The sequence below is a fragment of the Rissa tridactyla genome, chromosome 2 (genome assembly GCF_028500815.1).
Source record: "Rissa tridactyla isolate bRisTri1 chromosome 2, bRisTri1.patW.cur.20221130, whole genome shotgun sequence".
NCBI classification, from domain to species: domain Eukaryota; kingdom Metazoa; phylum Chordata; class Aves; order Charadriiformes; family Laridae; genus Rissa; species Rissa tridactyla.
This window is the reverse complement of record NC_071467.1, coordinates 114978058-114999260: the sequence shown is the minus strand read 5'-3', so window position 1 is coordinate 114999260 and position 21203 is coordinate 114978058. Positions and strand designations below refer to the sequence as shown.

The window sequence follows — 21203 nt, the reverse complement described above, 5'->3', positions numbered from 1 at the left end:
GCCCGCTTCGCTGGCTGTGAAGGGTGACCCGAATAATTGTTTCTCCGTATTGATTAGGAGAAGTTAATCAGGAACAGGAGAGGCACAGCGCTGTGCCTGACCGGGGGTAGTCCTTCCAGCAGCACGTCTCTTGGCACAAGCCTGCGTATTAAAAGCCCCTTGGATTCTATGCTAGGTTTAGAAGTTAGAACTTTGGTGACAAATTTGCGTATCTTCTTGAGTCGTTTTAGCGAGCAAATATTTTCAACCCTCTTTTTATTTAAACTACTTTAGTTAAATCCCACGGTTTGTTTTTTTTTTTTTATTATTTACGGGAGGATACTTACACGATGTGTTTAAAAGAGCACTGGTGAGCAACTTAAATCACTGCCTTGGAATAATCTGCTCGTTGACACCATCAGCCCGTCCCTGTTTTCTCTCTGTCGTATGTGCTTGATCAAAACTATCTAGTTTGGTGGAGCGGATGAAACGAAGTGCACCGCTGGCAACTGTGCGACCAGCGGCCCGCGCACTGGCCACGCTGGGACGGGAACCCAGCGAGGGTCTCACCTGGAGTCGGTCGGGGCGAGTACATCTGCTTGGGATGACAATATCTGGGATCCGAGGCAGGAAAACCAAGCGCACGATCAGCCTTAAGGAACCTTCTGTCCCAGCAGAAGGCACACAACGACAAAAACGGCTGCTTTAAAAGTTGTAGGTTGTTGGTTTTGGTTTTTTTTTAGTTTTGTTCTTTTTTTTTTAATTTGAATTTAAAATAGAAAATCGACACACACATGCACACACGAGAAAACAAAACAATTTCTTTTCCTTCTTTCAACCATCTCTCCACTGATTCTTGACTCGACAAAGCCAATAGCCTGGGGACCTTCTCGGGAGCATCCCCGGCCGTGTCGCTTGTCCCCCCATGCCCCTCCATGCCCCTCCCCCGCCAGGGCTCAGAGGAGCGGGGGACGCACCCCAAACCTCAGCCGGGACCTCGGCGGGGAGCGGGGCTGGGTTGCCCTGAGGGGAAGCTGCGGCGGGGAGCCCGCCCGTGGGCCGGTCGCCCCCCTGCCCACCCCGCGGGCGGGCAGAGCCCTCCCCTCTCATCATCATCATCATCATCATCATCATCATCATCATCATCATCATCATCATCACCGTCTTCCTCCTCCTCCTCCTCCTCCCGCCCGCCTCCGCGGCCGGGCCGGGGCCCTGACGTGTCCCGCCGCCGATTGGCCACCGGCCGATAGGATCTCGGCGGCCCCGCGTTAAGGCGGGGGAGCGCACGGCGCCGGGCGCAGAGCGCCGCCCGCCCGCCCGGTTACCCCGCTCCGCCGCCGCTCCCGTCCCCGCCGCCGCTCCCGTCCGAGCCGCGCCGCTTCCCCGCCGGCTGGCCATGGAGTACACGCCGCCCCCCAAGCCGCAGCTCTCCTCCCGGGCCAACGCCTTCTCCATCGCCGCCCTGATGTCGAGCGGCAGCTCCAAGGACAAGGAGTCCCCCGAGAGCACCATCAAACCGCTGGGTGAGTGGGGACGGGGGTGTCCGCCGGTGTCCGCGGGGCTCCCCTCCGTCTGTCCGTCCCCGCCTCACCATCCTCAAAGCTCCGGCAGCCGGGGCAGGCGGCGGCGGGTCTCCCCCTGCCCACAGGTCTTTTCCTCCCTGGCGGAAGGAAAATCCGCACGGCTGAAGCCGGTTTAAGTCTCCCCGTTACCCACCGTCGTTTCCAGGGGAGGCTGCTTACAGCACCAACCATTTTCTAAATTCCTCCAGTTTAAATTACACCGTTTATTTTATCCAGCCTCGCCATTCGTAGAATAATCTCAAACCCTAAAGTAGTTAAGTTTCTCTTCGCTGGTATGAAATGAACCTCTTAAATATTTATTGCAAATCATCGGAGTTTTAAAAGTCAAATAAGGGAATCTCCGGTATCGTGCCTAAGCTTACAAGGGGTGGTAAAACTTGTACGTAGACCTGAAAATCCCTTTGCTCCACAGCTACTCGATGTAGGCTCATACAGACTGTTTTACTCTACATCGGCCGGGCGGATTTTTATAGTAATTCCTCGCGATTTTCGAGTAAGCGATTTCGCTTCTATTCGTCCGCCTCGATTCAGATTCCCGAAGACTTAAAAAACATTAGCAACTTTCCCTCCTCCCCCCTGTTTTCTGCGGCTTGTGGTTCTTGCATGTATCCAAGAGTCCGCAGAAAACTAAAAAAAATAAAATAAAACCAAAGTATTAGGCTTTCAGGGCGCCAACGAACAAGTTTACATTCAATCTTGTAAGAATTTAGAAAAGGCAGCTATCTCGGCGTCTGCTCCATCTAATCAACTGACTCAATAGGCTTTACATAGTCCAGGGATTCATTGTAAACTTTATTTTTTAGTCTAGGCGATAACGTAGGCCGGGAATGTTGTAGTATTCCCGTTTACACGGTCTTGTGTTAAACGTAGCTAGTTTTCTTCTTTTTTTTTTTTTATAACGCTTGTTCAATTAATTTTTCAAAAAAAATTTTTAACTCATTGCCCCACGCCACTCAGTTAGAAATCGAAGGGAAACGACTGCCTGTAACTCGGTTTTTATTAACCGGAGATGTGGGCGAAATCCTTCTCTGCAGGGACAGGGCGCGTTCGTCGCCTCCCGTTTCTTGGCGGAGGATCCGCCGCCGCATCCCGGTGCCGCAGCAGGGTCCCGGGGCAGACCCCCTCGCCGCCCTGCTCCCTCCTGTCCTCTCCTTCGGCTTAAAGTCCCGGAGAAGCCCCTGAAGCCCCCAAAGCCCCCGCGGTATTTGCAGGGGGGTTGGAGGCCGGCGGGAGCGCGCCGGGGCGGGCGGCCAGCGCCGGCGGCCGCTACCGCATCCGCGCAGGTTGCGCGGCCGCACGCAGCTTCCCCCGGAGCCTGTTTCTCCAACGGAGCGTGTTTCAGCTTCAGCAAACAGGCCGGGAGGCAGGGCAAAACCGGCTTTCCGGGCGGATGAGCCCGCTCCCGGCGTTGAGTTAGTGTTAGGAGCTGCTTTCCCCGCGGATGAAACGCGGAGACTGCGCGGCCGCGCTGGGGGTCTTTCTGTGTTACGTTCTCTGCCAGCGGCGCAATTTAGACTCAGCCGCCCGCGCTCCCCCCAGAGCGACCCCGGCCCTCAGCAGCCCCCCGGAGCCGAAGCGCTCCAGTTTTAATGAGAATTAGTGACCTTTCCGTGGAAACTCTCGGTTGGCAAGAGAGGGCAGCGCGTTGGTCCCGCCCTGGTCCTCCGCACCCCGCGCAGCGGGCACAAGCCGGGCCGCGGTACCGTGCGACTTCGGGGAGAGGCGCCGCTCCAGGCGCTTCCCGGAGCTCGTCTCCGAAAATCACAGCCCCTGCCCTCAAACCGTGAGCTGACGCCTAAGAAACAGCGCGGATCTGGGGGTGTGCTGGACCAGAAGGGGAGCAGCTGAACGATAAGCGCATAGTTTTATTATTTATTTATTTTAAAATAGTTTTTCTCGGCCGTCCCCCCGTCCTGGCTGAATCCCCCCTCTCTCTTTTTCTTCTTTTCTTTTTCTTTTTTCTTCTTTTTTTTTTTTTTTTAATTTTTGTTTATTCCCCCAAAACCCTGCAGAACAATTCGTTGAGAAATCCTCTTGCGCCCAGCCTTTGAGTGACTTATCCAGCCTGGACCCTCACGGGGATTTTAGCACCAGCCCTTCGTCCCTGTGCACCGAGCCCCTCATCCCCACCACCCCCATCATCCCCAGCGAGGAGATGGCCAAAATCTCCTGCAGCCTGGAGACCAAAGAGCTCTGGGACAAGTTTCACGAACTGGGTACCGAGATGATCATCACGAAATCCGGCAGGTAAGGCTGGGGTTCCCTGCGGGCAGCTTCCTAAAAGTGTCTTTGGAGAGGAGGGTGGGGAAAAGGCAAAACAAAAAAAAAACCCCACAGTTTTTATTGTGGGAGAGCATCACGGATGGGTAAAAGGGGAGGAAGAGGAGGGCGAAGCCGCTTAATTGCCGCCGCGCTGATCAGCAGCTACTCGGCGGGCTCAGCCCGGGGCTGCGCGGCGCGGTGCGATGCGCAGAGCCCCGCGGGGGACAGAGGGAGAGGCGGCAGCGGGATGCGGTGCAGCTGAAATCAGCGCGGGGGATGCCGGCGGCTGGGTTAGAAATGTTGTTTCCCGAATAATTTGGTCTGTGTCTGAAAGCTCCTTCCTGCGGTGCAGTGATTTTTGCGGGGCTGGGTTGGTAGAGACACAGGGAAATGCGGGGCCGTGGGGAAGTGATTCAGTCAGGGCTTGGTTTGGTTCTGTTTGTTGTTCTCTCGATTGCAAATAATGTGCAAAAAAAGAGTCCCAGGCTTTCTCGTCGCCTCAAACCATGTCACTTCTTCAGCAAAGCTTTTGGGGTTTGGGTCAGTCAAATGCAGTCTGCAGGAGCCGAATGTCTTTTCGGGTTTTGCAATCCCCAAAGTTCCTTGTTATTAACGTAGTTCCCCGATGATTTTTTTTTTTCTAAGTAGCGAGCTCTACCAGCATGTGTTTTTAAAAAGTACTCCGTATAAAATCTGCAATCTGAAGTTTAAAATTTTAAACTGTTCAGAATTATTTATTTCTAGTCTATGGCATAACCTTATATTTTAAAGTTGCGTTTTGTCAAAATTTAAGTGGAGAAAAGAAAGTTTAGTTTTGAAAATTCCTCTCAGAAATACTGTGAGCAGGCTTAAAAGAACATGCATTTAAAATATGTTAGAACATTAACAGCAATAATTTCTGCAATATTTCCCTAACACTAGTATGGATCCCATAAAAAAAAAAAATTGACGTTTCTAAGGACTTATGTGCCTTAGGTAAAAATATTTTCTGAAATCGTTGTTTACTTTTAACTAACAGACGAAAGTACACTTCTCTGTTACTTTTTCACTTTTACCGTTTTTTTCTTTTTGCTTCCAAAATATCGTTCTGATTTCAAGCTGCTCTATCTGTGCATATTAGAGAGATACACAGGATTTAACTTGTATCATGCTGAAGCAGAATCAATAGGTACTTTAATTTTTTTTAAGGTGGTTTAAATATGATTCTTGCTCTTAGCAGCTTTTCAGAAACTCTCTTATTTCTGTTCTCCATCCTTGTATTTATTTTCTGATTTGCCTTTATTTCAGGAGAATGTTTCCTACAATCAGGGTTTCCTTCTCGGGCGTGGATCCTGAAGCCAAGTACATTGTATTAATGGATATAGTTCCTGTGGACAATAAAAGATATAGATATGCCTACCACAGGTCTTCATGGTTAGTGGCTGGAAAAGCTGACCCTCCGCTCCCTGCAAGGTTTGTAGATTTTACCACTGGCCTTTCTTTTATTTTGTTTCCTTTTTCCCCCTTTTTTCCTTCAAGTAATTCCTGCTATTAATCTTTCCGTGCTGTTTGCAAACAGTACTCTGAGACTTTGTGTCCGTGCTCAACAAAGTTGATTGCAAAACTCTAATTTCTGTGATGCAGAATTGGGCCTCAAATCGCCGCTTGAGGTGTGACTTATACTGGATGTTCCAAGGCATGCAGGATTTGGCTAAAGGCTCTTTTACGTTTTGGTTTTTTTTTTTTTTAGTGAAGTTTGCCTCAATTCAGATAAGAAATTTAAAAAAATATAAAATTTTATTTGTTTCTGGAGCTTACTCCCTCCCCCAAGCATTTGACTTCATAATTTAAAGCAATTCAGGCACCACCAGCTAAGTCCAAGTAGAAATACTACATTACAGTTCAATGCTGTTTATGCTTGAAATTATATTATTTCTTGATAACATATCCAGTGTTTACTAAGCAATAATTTTGCTTTTAGTTGTCTCTTAGCAGGCAAAGTATGGATCAGTCCTACAGCACAGATTTACTATTTTTTTTTTGTGTGTGTTAAGAAATCACAACATTTTCTGAGACTTTAGGAAAAAAAAAAATCAAGTAAATTCCCCCCCCGCCTTTTCTATACAGAAACAAAATGCTGTAAAAAAATCAATTGCTAAAAATCATTCCACTAATGTAATTAATGACTGACTCCTTTCGGCATTGGGAAATTGAGGCTGCAGCACCAGGCAGTACGGTAGGAAGGCACTCCAGCGGAGACCCACACTTCATCTTATTTAGCCCGGCACTTCAGGACCTACTTAAGTCCCCAAGTCCTGTAAGACTGAAGCACATGTCGAACGGCTTTGCTGAGTCAGAGCTGGAGATATGGAAATAACATGGATGCCTCTCTGGCTTCAAAGAAACTTTTTTGTGGAGGGCTCTGTGCAGGCACACAGATCTGCTCCAGGTGGCTTAGCCCAGGGTTAGGAACTTGCTTATTACAGAGTCAAAAATTAGAAGTGAAACATAAGAAATGGAAGCACGTTTGGTTTTTTTTTTTGTGTGTGTGTGTGAGTATAGGGACCAAATCCTGCATGCTTTCCTCATATAAATAGTTTGACTGAAATCTTGCTGACTGCTGATCTCTGGAAGGCGGTTCAGGGAAGTAAACAAACAAAAAGTGCATGCCGAGAAGCTGTGATTAAAGACAGCAACCTAGGAGTTATGTCAGCTTTGTTTTCATGGCCAAAAACTCCTTCTTGCAATGTGGTTAACGTCTGAGGGCTTCATTTGACGTATTGTAATGGGCACTGATCAAAACCCAAAGAAAAAAAAAAAACCCAGATCCTGCTCCAAAAGAGTCAGCATCAAAAGAAGAAATAAGGGAAGGACAGAAATAGTTTTAAGGCAGGGTTCTCCCCTTCTTATTTTTCTGTTCATGTGCCTTTTGGGATACATTTAAATAGGCGGCTAATTCACACAATCTAGCATAGAGTAGTTCAATGAGGAAATATAAGAGATTGATCCTTGGAGTAATCTGCAACTGCCCTACTGACTGTTTTAGAGCTGAGGTCAAACCTTCTTGGAGTTTGTATTTATTATCATGGTACTGTGGTAACTCTTTAAGGTCCTCATTGAGTCAGTGCCCCTGTGTGCAAAAGTATACCTCTGCTGTTTCATTTTCCAGCATGTTTTCAGGATGTTTTGCCCCTGTGTGCAAACATGTGCCTTTTCCTGTTTCATTTTCAGGTTGCTTAGCCAAAAGACCAGTGATGATAGCACAGGCACAGATTGCTTTTTCTTTGTATGAACAGTACTTAAATATCCATTTGTGCACTTTCTCCTTCTTACGCTCCTGTTTGGCGAGAAAAAGGTTGTCAAGAGGTTCAGTGTGCAGACGTTTGCATTACTAATGCTTTTTCTGGAGCGTTAATGCATCTTTTGAGGTGGGAAGCCTCAGTCTTGCTCGAGCAGATTAAAAGCAGTGCTCCTCCCATCACAAAATGGGTTTGGTCCTGCTCCGGTGACAGGAGCCCTTAATGAAGTTATCACCCATGATTTCTTGTCTTCCAAACACACGGTTTTAGCTCTCCTTACTTGAGGAGTGTCAGCGAGGGGCATCGGCGTGCTGAGCGTCTGGGCACCGGTACCCAGGTGCTGAGCCCCCCCACGCACATCATGGGGGGGCATCTGCATAGGCACAACAGCGTCAGGGGAATTATTCAAGAGTCACGTTATGTACGGATGTAAGACTTTGCAGGATCAAACCCGTTAGATGTTTTGCTCTTTCCATTATAAAAATAACTTTCAATGCTAAGACAACTTCCTCCCCACCCCCCCCCCCCCCCCAAATTAATAAGTATTCTGTGATTCTGTTTGAAAGATTAGCCCTTCAGGGAACTTTCTACAAAACCCAGTTTTATCCCTGTCTTCCTGCTGTCAACATTTAAGACAAGTTTATGTTGCAACGAACACTTAAATAAAAATACTTTTTAGAGAGTCTTTTGTAAGTCTTCTAAAGTGCTATCTGGGGATAGAATTCCTATGTGATATTTTGTGTTTGTTCTTCCAAATTGCTAACGCTGTGTGAAACATCAGTTTAATAAGTTTCAGCACGTACCTTTGTTCGCTCTTCTTCCTTTTTCACCTCCTTTCTTTCACTCAAAAGTCTGTGCGTTTTGTTTTGTTTGGTGTTTTTTACTGTATTTGGCTTCAATCATTTGTTTAACAAAGTTATAGTGTTTACAGATTCACAGAGAACTCTAGGTAGAAGGCCTTTAAAAAGTACTATATTTTGCAAATTATTTGAGACATTAAGGTAATCCAAAGCAGCATGCACAGGGCTTGTAGGACCAGACCAACTGTTAAACTAAATAGACGGAGATCAGTGTCGCATTCCAAAATACACAAGAAGGAAGCAGTACCCAAACCTTGCATATATCATGAAACATTATATGCCACGGAGCAGATTCACATCCTAATATGGCTTCTAAAGCCTCTGTGATTTGGAGCGAGCAGCCCCTCGCATCTGGCTGGCCTGTAGGCAGCAGAGCCCCCGTGAACTTCTGGGGGAGCCTCGTGCGCCGCACTGGAATGTGCGCATTTGTTTCTCCAACCCCTTTGCTCGTGGTCTCGTCGACGACTTCTACTTCAGTGGGCGACACGTCTAGTTTTGAACCCTCTTTTCCGAGGCATAGAAGCTCAGGCTGCAGGGGAAGCACGCGGATCACTGTAGTTCACCAGGTGGAACCACGTGTTGTAGTGGGATCGACGGCGTGTAGCAAATGAGTGAAGAAAACCAAGGTCTATTAATACATTTATGTAACTGATATTCAGGTGCCGATCCTTCAGTGATCTTCCCGTTAGCGCTCTGCTAATATCCAGGTGCTTTGTAGTTTGAAAGCAGTGCCAAGCAGTAACCGTCTATGGCATAAAACAATTGTGCTCAGCTTTTAGGCACATGAAGATCTTTTTACTCACTCCCCAGCACGTTTTTGAAATGCGTTCAGCTTTTTGGTCCCCATTAGCCAAACCTTGCTGAGCCTGACACTCTGTGATCACGGTAAGCGTTATTAGCTATCCAGACATAAAAAACTAGGAGTCAGGCTAAAAAAAAAAAGTAAAATAAAGTTCACAAGACGGGCTGAAAAGTTGCAGGACGTGTTTGGAACTCTTTTAGTTTTGCCTTCTCTAATTCAGGGGTCTAAAGATTGAGATTTTTGCACTTTTTTTTTTTTTTTTTTTAACAGCAAGGCAAAGTTAATTTTCATTAGAGGTAAAATTCTTTTGACGTAACAGGATTCCAGGTCTTGGTTTTTCAGATACATCAATAGTTTTCATGAGCCTTGTGGTGCAATCAGCAGTCGACAGCAGTGAGGGTGCCTGTATGCTAGGAATATTTTATTGCACCAGGAGCCCTGGCTCAGCATCCCTCCCGCGGACACAGCCATACCAGCCAAGCTGTGCTTCAGATCAATGTAAGGAAAATTTCCTGCACATCTGAAGTGAGCCGTGCCAGTAAAACTTTAGTTTTGCTGCGTCTTGGGGATTCTGCTGGCAAAAACAGGGAGTGCAGGATCAAATCTCCTTCCTCTTTGAGCGAGAGGGCTGTGCTCCCTGGAGTCTTTAGTACAGGCGTTCCTTGATTAGGAACCAGCGTAGTCTACCAGAGAGTTACGCCCCATTGCTTAGTGGTTTTTCCATTCTCCCCTTCCTCCAGCAAAATCGTAGCTCAACAACAAATGTTTGTCTTTCTAACCCGTCACCTCAGCGCTGCCCCACCTGCCTAATGGGAGAAATCCATCTGTGGGGCCAAAGGCATGACCTGAAATGAGAGTCAGGCCCTCAGCAGCAATAACCACCACCAACAGAAGCAGAACAGGTCCCGTTTGTGCTAGCTGAAAGTCTAGTTCAACCCTTAATTCATTATCAGAGAAGAACATTTGGGTTAAATAATTCTCAGCAATATGTTATTCCTACAAAATAATTGTTTTTAAATAGCCTGGCACTTGCAATTAGTCTAGTCGTAATGTCTATATCATTGTATCTACATGTCTTCTATGCTTCCTTTTCTTCTGCTTAATTTCCCAAGTGGTGTATTGTTAATTACAGAGCTGCAATTAATTTTTTCATGTCAGACCACTGTGCTGGACTGCAGCCTTCAACCTCTTATAAACAGACGTCACCACAGCTAACATGTGATCGAGTGCAGGTTAAAATCATTATCACGGCTTAATGTTACATATAAAGAAAAATGCATTTTTATCTACATTCCCCCATTATCTCTCTAATGACACCGTGTTTTTTCTCTCGGAGCTGTAGTCATTGTTATTTTAAGTGCTTGTTAGTACAGCTGTGGGGAAAGACATGATCAATTTTTCATTTGGGAAAAGACACAACAGCAAATGTTAATGTCTCCATTTTAGATAACTAGATAAAATAATAGGTATGGTTAGAGAGCAATCTAGCACTTGGACATGGGATTCTTCATTGCGTTCCAGTGAATTAAACAACTCGAGTCATCTGCTTTACTGTCTTTCATTAATGGTTGTATTTCAGGCGTTCGTTAATTTGGGGGAGATTGTGTGTGTCTCATTCAAGTAGCAGCTCTGTGTTTACATTAAGCTCTCAGGAAATCCGTGTCTGTGAAACCACCGCATATCCCGAAAGCAAGATATTACGGGCTTTTTCATTTCATACAGAGGTGGTGCCCAGGCACGAGCCAAGAGGTGAGATTTTTATGAGCAGGCCTTTTCCCTGTGTTTTTTAGGTTGTACGTGCACCCTGACTCCCCCTTCACGGGAGAGCAACTGCTGAAGCAGATGGTGTCCTTCGAAAAAGTCAAACTCACCAACAACGAGCTGGATCAGCATGGCCACGTGAGTAGACCTCCTGGTGGGAAAGGGTAAAGGAACCACGACGGGGGAATTGCTCTCCTGTAACACAGGGCTAAGCTTCTGGGGAGACACCGCAATGGGGAAAGACTGCCATAGCCCCCCATGTTGCCCCTTTCTTGGCCAGTCCTTCCTACCGCAGTGGAGGAGGATGCTGTGTGAAGCTTAGACATGTTGGGTTTTAATCTCTGTTGTAGAGGAACGGGTAACTTCAGAAATCAGGTTTTTAAACTTTCATAAGGTAGAGCCCAGGTCAACACAAGCGTTCAAATCGTGCTCCTACTGCTGTCAGAGGCAGAACATCCATCGGAGACAAGTTCAGTGTGGAGTTGAGCATCAAAGCGAGGGAGAGAAAGGAGGCGGGTGAGCTCTTTGTCGTGCTTCTGCCTGCATTTTGCTGTGACTTGGCAGTATGCTCTGCCACATGCACTGGCTAGCAAGCTCACACGCTTTTCCATGTGTGCTTGGAAGCTCCCTCTTGTTACAGGAAACCTGTTAGGGTTGAGTCTATCAATAAGAACTCTTGTACTTCCAGATTCAACGCAGCATGGCCACAGAGTCATCAGAAAATAGTGATGTGACACCAAAGCACGGGCTATTGAATTATAAAAATAAGTGTGCCTCAGTTGCCCTTGAAATAATTGTAGGCTACCTGCAAGTCAAAGTGCCACAGCGTGGACTTGGGCCTCTAAAGGAGGCAGGTCCCAGCTCCGATTGCTACCAGTTTGTTGTCACAAGCCCTGAGGTTGGAAGCTGGTAAATAGGATGCAGAACCGGTGGCCATGAGCTCCTGCTGTGCTCCATCAGCGGGGACAACTCCTTTAGCTACCCAACTGTCTAATGGTAGGTGGTAAGAACAAGTGTTGTCTGGTCTGTCCCCTCCCCAAAAGTGCCTGGAAAGCACAGGAATGGCTTGGTAGCACCTCCAAATTGCAAAGGAAGGCTGCAGAAGCAGGGGGATGGATTTGAAAGGGTTGTTGGCTGAGAACAGGGCAGCTAAGAAGAACGAGCCTAAAGGCAGTGTTAGTAAACGAGGTGTCAGGAAGAGAGGAATGATTTTGAACTCTGAAGCATGTGTAGGGGTAATTAACCTGTGAAGTTGAATAATTGTGGCATACATAGTATCAGAAATCCCTCCTCTAGTGTGGTGTTTATTGCCTTTTTGGACTGCGTGAGACAGTGGCTGTTCGTCTGAGCTGCGTTCTGTGCCAATGTTTCTCATCTGAAAGACAATTTCTACTAATTTCAAGACGTAAAAATTGAACCGCAGCCATGATCATTTAAAATATATCCTGGAAACAGTGACAACAAAAGTATTTTTTTTTTTAAAAATAAGCAAGCCCAGATTGATGCCTGTGTGTTCTTCTTTTGTTAAGTTCTGTGGGTGTATTTTTCTTGAATCCGGTTCCCACTGTTGCTCCCTTCCTGACTAGCGGAGAATGTCTTCTTTTTTTCCTCTCTTTTATTTCATAATCTGTAGAAGGGCAAAGCTGAAGATTTGTGGGCTCTATCACCGAGTGATGATAGAGCAGTATACGTGCGCATTTAAAAAGAAGCATTTTTCATCATAACAGGGGCCATGTGTGCCTCTAATAAAGCGCTCGCAGCAGTATATTGCAAACTAGTTAGGAGCTGTGCAGTTCCCAGAAGCCCAGATGAGTATAAAAAAGAAGTCGGTCTGAGAAGCTGTCGGGAACAGAGACATGTGACAGAGCAAGAAGACGTAATCGTCTCAAATACAGGCGGTGGGAGAAAATGGCCCGTAGCGTTTGAGATGCGGTCTCCCGATTCACTTTCCAAGAAGCGGCAGAGGTGGATCCCGTTCTTTACGCAAAGGCTTTGGAGAGCCGAAGTGGATGGAAAGTTTTACGCGTTCAGTCAAGAATAAGGCCTGAAGGCATGATCCCGTGTTGAGATTTGCGTGACAAGTGTTAACGCCTTCACGGAGCACTCCCTTTTTAAAATTTTGTGGGTTTTTTTGTGTTCCAAATTAGGCTGTCAGGTTTTATGCGCTGCCTTATTGAAGCTGTGTAAATACCATCATTGGGTGCTCAGCAGAATTAAGGAAGAAATTAATTCTTTAAGGAGGGCTCACTGTGCTATGGCCAATGGCATTTCTGAGCTCCCGTGTACTAAGAGAAGCAGAGAATTGAAATGCCTCCTGAAACCTCTCCCTTCAGTTTGAAAGAGCCCTTCTTCACGGACGAGAACTTTTTAATCGGCCTGCTAAAATCGTGATTATGTTTGATAAGGGGTGTTGGCTCCTGAGGAAGTTTTAATGACCTAGAAAATACCTTTAAATACTAGTTATAGGTAGAGAAGCTAGATCCAACCTAATTCCAGTTTGTTCTAGTTGCTTGCTTTCTCCATCTTCCAGAAGACAGTTTTGGTTGTTAAGGTAATTGTGGTGTTTTATTTGTAGGGTGGTTCATTTCCTGAAAAGGAATCTGTAGAGAAGAGAGGCATTTGTTTGTTCCAGCATTTGTTTGTTTTCTCCTATTCCGAGACTTTTGGAGTTGGCAAGCATCTCTGCTTGTGTATCTTCAGCAGCGTGCATAACTCCACAGCTATGTACATATTCTCCCCAAGCATCAGGCAGAAGTCTTATCTCTGTGTGCATGACATACAGCTTGCTCCATGGAAACACTTTCAGATATCCTTACCAGAGGAAGGAAATGGTTCCTGTCTCTGGATTTTTACAGCCAAGCAAGTGATTCCCCTTTTTCTGGTTGTGGAACATTTATGAACGTGATTTTTTTTGGCAGATTTCTAGTGATGTTTTTCACAGAGGCTGCTTCTTTTAGGATTTTTGGTTGCACTTAGGTGGGGTAGCATCAATTCTGGTTTATGGTGTGGTGAACAATGAGTGTATACATTATTGTAATTGCTTTTCTGGCATTTATGATAGCAAAACACAAACACTTGAATATTTGTGAAAGCAAACACAAAGGTGTGAATGTGGCCAACAAGTAACTGAAAGTGGGGGTTTCAGAATACCCGCCAGGAGTTACACCTAGGGTTTTTTCTTTCTAAAGTCAACCTGGCAGAAGTTAGGAACCTCCGTGCTTTTAGAAAGCAAACTTTGCCTGGTAACACTCTTCTTCGGTGAATGTGGAAGCCGCATTCACAGCGTAGTTCCTGAATTCAAAGTCACCTCGGGGATTTTGCAGCTGGCATCCAGATTGCCTCTGGTGACCGGTCTGCAGTCAGTGGGATCCAGATGCCTACAAACCTGCCTGACCTTACATCAAGCAGGATCCTGTAAGGATGGATCCTGGTCATCTCCCCTGCCGCAGGCTGTCAGCACGAGGGCAGATGGCACGGCTAGGGGCCTGTGACCACGCTGTAATGACAGAAAGTGTGTGTCAGTGGGCTGCCATAAGTATATGTGCACTTAATGGTTCTCTCTGGGCACACCAGCATGAGTACGCAGAGCTGGCATCAGGAGTTTTCTGATAGATACACCGTGCAGGAAGGGGACTGCTTGGACTTTGAGACCACCATTGGATGTACTCTGTGTATCTAACTCCCTTAAGCTGTTTTGATGGTCCTAAGATAAGAAGATGCATGAATATTAAGGGGCATCTTTTGACAGTACCTTTCTGACTTCAATATCAGTGAGTGCTGCAACATCGGCAGACTGTGCAGGGATGCAGAGAGAGCATTACATGCACAGGCCCTCATGAAAAGGAAATAGTGACCTTAACCTTGGCCATGCATCTTTTGTGACCTCCTGGCTGCATTCGGTACTTGTTTTGTACCTGAGCAGCCTGACTTGTCTCTGGTGGGAATGTGTGTGTAGAGCATCATGGCAGGGGATGTTATCCATGTGCGTGTTTGGTTTCGGAAAACTTCCATAAAGGATTATGTGGTCTCATTTGAGAAATTGAGTTTCTTTATCGTAATCTGCATTCACAGAGGAGTGAAGGGAAAGGGCATGTGTGGGAGCTGGCCTGTCCCAGCCTTTTCCTCCTTCTGCTCGGCTGCTGCTCAGATGTAATGCCTTGGTGTGGATAACGTGGCCATGAAAGGCAATGGGAAGCGTCGAGCTCTGTGAGCCAACCCCTCAGTAAGCTCACCACCGTCCATGCCCCATCCTTTAAAATGCCTTTTCCAGCTGCTTAGAGCAGCCCAAGTGACTCGGCTGGTACGACAACATTTTACAAAAAGACGGAAACGTGTTGAAGATATTAACAGCAAGGTCAATGCCCGGGGTGTGTGTGCATATATAAAATGGTGAAGTGATTTGAGAAAAGACTTGATTTAGTAAAACTGGACATGCAAAGCTTTCGGGACAATGGTTCCCCATCACTGTAATGATTTTTCATCTCGCTGTGTGGCCTTCCCCCAAGCCACAGTGGAAGTCATACAACATTTGGCCCCAAAGGAACAGCAAAGAAAATGCTGGTGGAAATTTTAGCCATGACGCAGCTGTCTCTAAGCTCCCCCCTCCAATGCAACATGCAACCTTTCTCCTTGACTGAGTTAGCATGAAATACTGCACCACTTCTGCTGTGTTTCAGCTGAAGTTAACGCTTCCCGAGGAATGCACATTAGCTATTCCAGATGTACAGAGCTGGCTGTAACGTCGTTATGGCCCCTGCAAAATAGAACCACCCACACCATTGCCAATTTCGTCTTGTGACTGTGATTATATCCAAAACAAGGACTGGTGCGAGCCGAGCTCTGTATTTAATTCTTCTTATATTGTAATACTGTGGTTAGAGGCAGCCAAACAGGCCTCCAGCCAGCGGTAACTGAAGCGAGTGGGACTCTCGCTTTGGCTCCAGTGAACGTTGAAATTGGTTAGTTGGTACCTAAGGTTTAGAATTATTTTGGAAGCTTGTAAACAATTACTAATGAGGATAAAATGGCAAAACCTAGTCATTTGGGGGTTCGGTACCGGTTTCCCTCCTTGCTCTCATTTTCGGTAGTCTGCGGTGAAGAGCATCTACAAAGTAGTTTGCTTTAAAGGTTTGTCACAGTAAAAGGATCTGGGGAGTTTTATTTTTGGTCAGCTGGTTTGTGCTGGTGGCGGTGGTGATTTTTGGGTTGGATTTTATTTTTGGGGGGTTTTTTGGTTGGTTGTTTCTTTTTTTGGCCTTTTTTTTTTTTTTTTTTTTTTTTTGAGGTGTTCCTGGCTGTTTTCATTCTGCACCTGCACATTTTTGCAAGTGTGGATTCATGGTCGCGATCTTTCCAGAGTTACATATTTACACTTGCAGCTGACACCTGCAAACTGGGGCACACGCTAGCAATAACAAGTCCTGTATGTAAAACACCTCACCTGTAGGAACAGGTATTTATGCTTCAAGAAAGGTGTGCTCACCAGTGGCGTAGGCATGAAAGGGAAACCAGCTCCTGGGCTGCTGGCTTTTCCAGCTTCATTTTCTGGGACTGCCCAAATGAGCTGGAGACTTTGCTCTGAAAATCAGCCCTGGCTAGTTAGATTTCAGGTGTGTCCACTGCAGTGTTAACTGGGTCTTTTTTCTCCCCTTCGGTTCTATGGCCTCGGAGGGTCCTGTTACCCTTCCTCTCAGGACAGCACCTTCTCACTCTTTCTTGCAGATCATTTTGAACTCCATGCATAAGTACCAGCCAAGGGTCCACATTATTAAGAAGAAGGATCACACGGCTTCTTTGCTAAATCTGAAATCGGAAGAGTTCAGGACGTTTATCTTTCCAGAGACAGTTTTTACAGCTGTTACCGCCTACCAGAATCAATTGGTGAGTACGGTTGCTAATTTCCGCGGATTTAACTAAATCCCACCCCGCTGAATCCCTTTCCCCCAGTCTAAGCTAGGAAACTTTCTGATATAACCTACCTTTCCATGCCAACATCTGGAGTGATCTTGCCCAACCTAATTCATATTCAGGAGTAATTCTTATGTATACGGGTAGTACTAGTAACTTCAAAGGCCCGTAAGGATTATTCATGGAAGTAAAGATGACATGAAAGAGGCTTCCATTTGTCCTCCCCTCTGTCTATACAAAGCCGTTTGCGTATTATCATTTAGTCCTTTCTAATTATAGCTCATTAAGGAACTGTGCTCATTTGCAGTGATCTTTCACACCATGAGCTGAGACATATTCTGGTTTGCACATGATGATTTCATTGGCTTAAAAAGTTGACTAATTAAGCTGTAAGGCTCAAACGTAAGGGAAATCACTCAGAGATATGCTTTTCAGAGGCTGCCCAGATTACATCCAGATGTCTGAATTTCAATTTGCATGCCAGTGAATAATATATACAAAATGGAGGAGATCATAACAATGGGTTGCTAATGAGTAATTTTAGGAAGTATATAAACAATCAGAGAGCAGAGGCTCTGCTTGACAGTGGATAAGGCTTTAATATTTAAGTCAGTGGAAATATGTTGCTGGCTTCAGTGCGATTCAGAGTGTGTTTCAAGGGGTTAATGACCATAGCACTTCAAAAAAAAACCCTCTTTCTCTCTCTAATTCCCTCAAGTTAAGACAAATATAAGTAGTGTCCAAACATGTGGGCAGGCAGCATCCCAGAGTCAATGTACCTGCTGGTTTATTTAAAGAAGTCTGCATTTCTTATTAAGAAGCAAAAGTAAGTAATTCCTAAATGCTATGAATAAAACGAAACTGCTGCATAGGGGGCCAAAGAAGCCATGAAGGTAATAGTAGTAGTATTAATTTGGTCCTTATGACAGACCCCACATCCCACTTTAAGGTTTTAATATCAGAATGTATTGATTTTAAACTCAGGTTTGTACCCGAATGCTGTAGAGAATGCATTCAGCACCTGGCAATCTCAACAATATAATGTTTGGACAGGCGGTTAGATTTTTCCACGTAACGTTCTGTAGAAACCAGCAAAATAGTAACAGGCACAAAACCAGCGAAACCTGGAATTTATTTCTGTAGGATGGATTTGTGTTTACCGATGATATTTACACCAGAGATGTTTCTAAACTAACCTTCCCAAAGCACATACATTGAGTCCTGGAAAATTTCTCAATGGAACATCTCCGGAACCCCTAGAGGTTGATGCTGTCATTTTATTTATGACTAATGAAAATGGAGCCTTTTTTCATTTTTGCCATTTCTTTCAGAACTGTTTTAAGGAGGGGTTGATTACATTTCTGGAGGTTATTAGATAAAAGCTAAATACATTACACTTTCAACAAACTATCTCATAATTTAAGATTTAAAGGGCATGCATTTATTTAAACAGTCAAACCACTGCCACAGAGTTGAATTGTAGGTCAGATTTCATTTTAAAATGCTTTCTAGCAGATGTTCTCTGATTGTTTGTGAGACAGTCTCTCAGGAAAAATATGGCCATAAATGATCGTGAGTCTCATCTGGCTTCAGTGGATACAAAAAGTTTCTCTTGTGATGTCATACCAAATCTTTAATATTAGGAAAATGGAAGTTTGATTGGTGAAAATACACTCAAGCGATGAATAGATGTCCTTATTATTCTGCAGTGCAGTTGGCTTGGTGTGTTGGTGATCTAAGTCAATGGAACTAGTTAGAACTTGTCTTTGTTCAAGGTAGTTTTCAAAGTGCTGCCATAAAAATGTTCGCTGCACGTGAGGCACTAACCCGCCGCTCTTTGCAACATCACCACGAGTTGAGGGCTTAGGGATACCTTGGGAGTAGGATGAGACAAGGTCCGTGGCAAGGCTATTGTTCAAGGTGGTTTCCATCATTTGTACTTGCATGATTTGTCCCATCCCTGGAAGTGTTCAAGGCCAGGCTGGATGAGGCTTTGAGTAGCCTGGTCTAGTGGGACGTGTCCCTGCCCATGGCAGGGGTCTTGGAACTAGATGATCTTTAAGGTCCCTTCCAACTCAAACCATTCTGTGATTCTAGGATGAGACAGCCTCAAACCCTCAGCCAGTGCTGAGATCCCATGCTGCTTGACCAGCCCATAGGAACAACTGGTGAGCTGCGGTGCCTCTTGCGTAGCCCCTCAAAGCAAGGACCTTCCCCAGAAAGCCCCTTGCTCCTGGATGGGAGCCCCTTGCGACACGCTGGGCAGGGAAGGCTGCAGCCCAGGGGTGCAGTGAGTTTCCCAGGGCTGCAGAGCAGGTCGCTGGCAGCTGCTCAGCACATCATTCATATACAGCAGAGCAGTGATTAAATACTCAGATTTTGCCTTTGTAAGCCTGTCTCTCCCTCTCCGTGTTTCCCTCCCAGAAGACGTCTTTCTCAGAATGAAAAGTTGGGTTCAGTTGTCCTCTTTTTTTAAAAAAAAAAAATTTGGAGGAGAAGCCACCCTGTTTTGAAATACCTTTGTTTGACGAGAGCATTTGATTGTTTGAGGATTTGGAAAAGCTCCCTTTTCTTTCTGAGTCTCGAGGGCCAGCTATTAAAAATGAGGTTGTGGCCTCTGCAACACAGGCTTTTTTTGAGGAAAGCCAGGCTGACATGGCCACCCCATATGAAATGCTGAGAGCTGTTGATCTGCATGGGCTTCAGCTAGAGTTGGTGGCATTCAATGCCTTGCAGGACAAGTCCTGTGTTGTCCCTCATCAAGCTCCAACTCCCAGTTAACAGCCTTTTTTTATTTCTTGGAAGAAGTATGGCTGGAAAATCTGAATATTATGATGTCTCAGGTTTTATTCACCAAGTCTCATTTGGTTGGACAGCTAGAAAATTTCTCAAGGGCAATGGTGTATTTTTTTTCCTGCTCCCCAAAAGCACAGTGGAAGCCACCACCTATGGCTGAAAAGTTTCACTGCAAAGTTAAGGGGAGCCCTGATGCTTTGGGGCAGAGGGAGTCCTGATCAGTGGGTTCCTCTGGCAGAATGGAAAGGCTGACAGGATGTGCTGGGCAGGTTTGTAGCTGCATTTGAAGACAGGAAGAGAACTGTGGTTGTAAGAGCTGTTTTTCCAGGACTCTGATGGTTTTAATGACGTTACTCCTTTAACACATGCTCTGTCACTTTAAATCTGAGTTCTCCCCACATTTTTCCTCCCTCCTTCCTTTCCTTAGCCTCTTCCCAGGCAAAAACAGTTAAATTGCCCCTGTGTGATGGCTGGTAGGTCTGGCTGAGAAGATTTGGATCCCAGTAAAAAAAAAAAAAAAGGCGGGGTTGAACTGAAGCAACATCTTCAGGTCTGCGGGCAGTGGCTCCTAGTTTGGGCTCATACTAGGTGACGTGCAGCTCCACCACCGAGGCTCAGATGTTAGCAGGGTGCTGGGCAGTGCTGGTGGAAAAGACAACCTAAGTCATGCTGTTAAAGTAATTTGAAGCAGTAATGTTGTATGTGGGTGGGTTCCTCCTGCTCTGGGTAACATGAAGGCTGAGCCCACCGTGCCTTCAGTCTTTCCATTGCCATATGTATAATACACCCTGGTTTGCCTCCCCAGCTTTGCGGCATATCAAAAGTAGCGTGCACACACACACTCACAGGAGCATGGATAAAATTAGCAGTGAAGTCAGGAGGATGGATTGGTTAACACTTTGTACGCTGCAATACCTTAACACTATATTCATGTTGCGTTGCTCTTTTCTGTGTTTCCAGATAACCAAGTTGAAAATTGACAGCAACCCTTTTGCTAAAGGATTCCGGGACTCTTCCAGACTCACTGATATCGAGAGGTAATGGGGACTTTCTGTTTACTTTCCATGTAGATAAGATAAAGAGAAGAGAGAGTTTGTAGGAAAAGCATCCTTTCAACTCCCGAGAAGCCGTGCATTTTAATGTTATCTTCTTGCATATAGTAAGCCTCCTCCACCTCCTTTAAAAATACTTATAAACTTTATGAAGAAAGAGCTGTTTTGAATTTTGACATCTGTTCCAGTTGGGGCCAATATATTCATCGTCTTGAGGGGGCTTCTTGAAGGGGGGAGAGGGTCAGTTTTACAACTTCAGAATGAAAAGCTTTTTTCTTATCATGCCATTTAATCCTGTTGAGGGCTGTGAATTGGGTCACTGGGAAGTAAGGGCAGTGGTCCTGTGAAAAACAGCTTTATAGCTCCCCACTGCTCCACACAGTGGAAAAGAGAGAGGGGAGCTTCCCAAAATACACTTCAGCAGTCCCAGACACTGAAGTCAGCAATTATTGCCATCAGGACAAATCCCATAACTCCCACTCTGACGACAAAGATGCCATTTTTGTTTCACCAAAATTGTACTGCAGGCTGCACCAGGGGAAAGCTTTATCTGGAAACTGTTGAGTTTTGTGTGTGTACAGCTCATTATAAGCAACTGCTGCCATAGGGATAGAAGCATTAACCCACAGTTGAGTAGGAAATAAACTTCAATCTCTTGGTAGCTCTCCAGCACGTCACATTTTTATGATATCGTGTCAAATAGTTTGGCAAACGAAGTGAATTAAGCTGCCTGCATCCTTTAGCCTGGAAGAGAACTCGATGGAGATGGATATAGCACATCCAAATTTTCCTATGAGCACACAATCATGAAAGAAAGTTTGGAGAGGCCAAAACCCTCTAGGCTCCTATGTGGGGTTATCCAGATGTATCTGTGCATCAGCTTTCACGGGTGCATATAGGGGACAAACTGCTCAATGAAG

General features: G+C 45.5%; 1 protein-coding gene across 1 annotated transcript in view; it reads left to right on the top strand.

The window, feature by feature from the left end:
* The first annotated feature begins 1307 nt into the window (after positions 1 to 1307).
* Positions 1308 to 21203, top strand: part of TBX20 (T-box transcription factor 20) — a 41153-nt gene continuing 21257 nt past the window's right edge. Inside the window, exons 1-6 of the mRNA XM_054192948.1 lie at positions 1308 to 1505; positions 3578 to 3812; positions 5115 to 5279; positions 10558 to 10666; positions 16250 to 16408; positions 20192 to 20268. Coding sequence (XP_054048923.1) covers positions 1379 to 1505; positions 3578 to 3812; positions 5115 to 5279; positions 10558 to 10666; positions 16250 to 16408; positions 20192 to 20268 — 872 coding nt within the window. The 5' untranslated portion in view covers positions 1308 to 1378. The remainder of the gene's footprint in view (positions 1506 to 3577; positions 3813 to 5114; positions 5280 to 10557; positions 10667 to 16249; positions 16409 to 20191; positions 20269 to 21203) is intronic.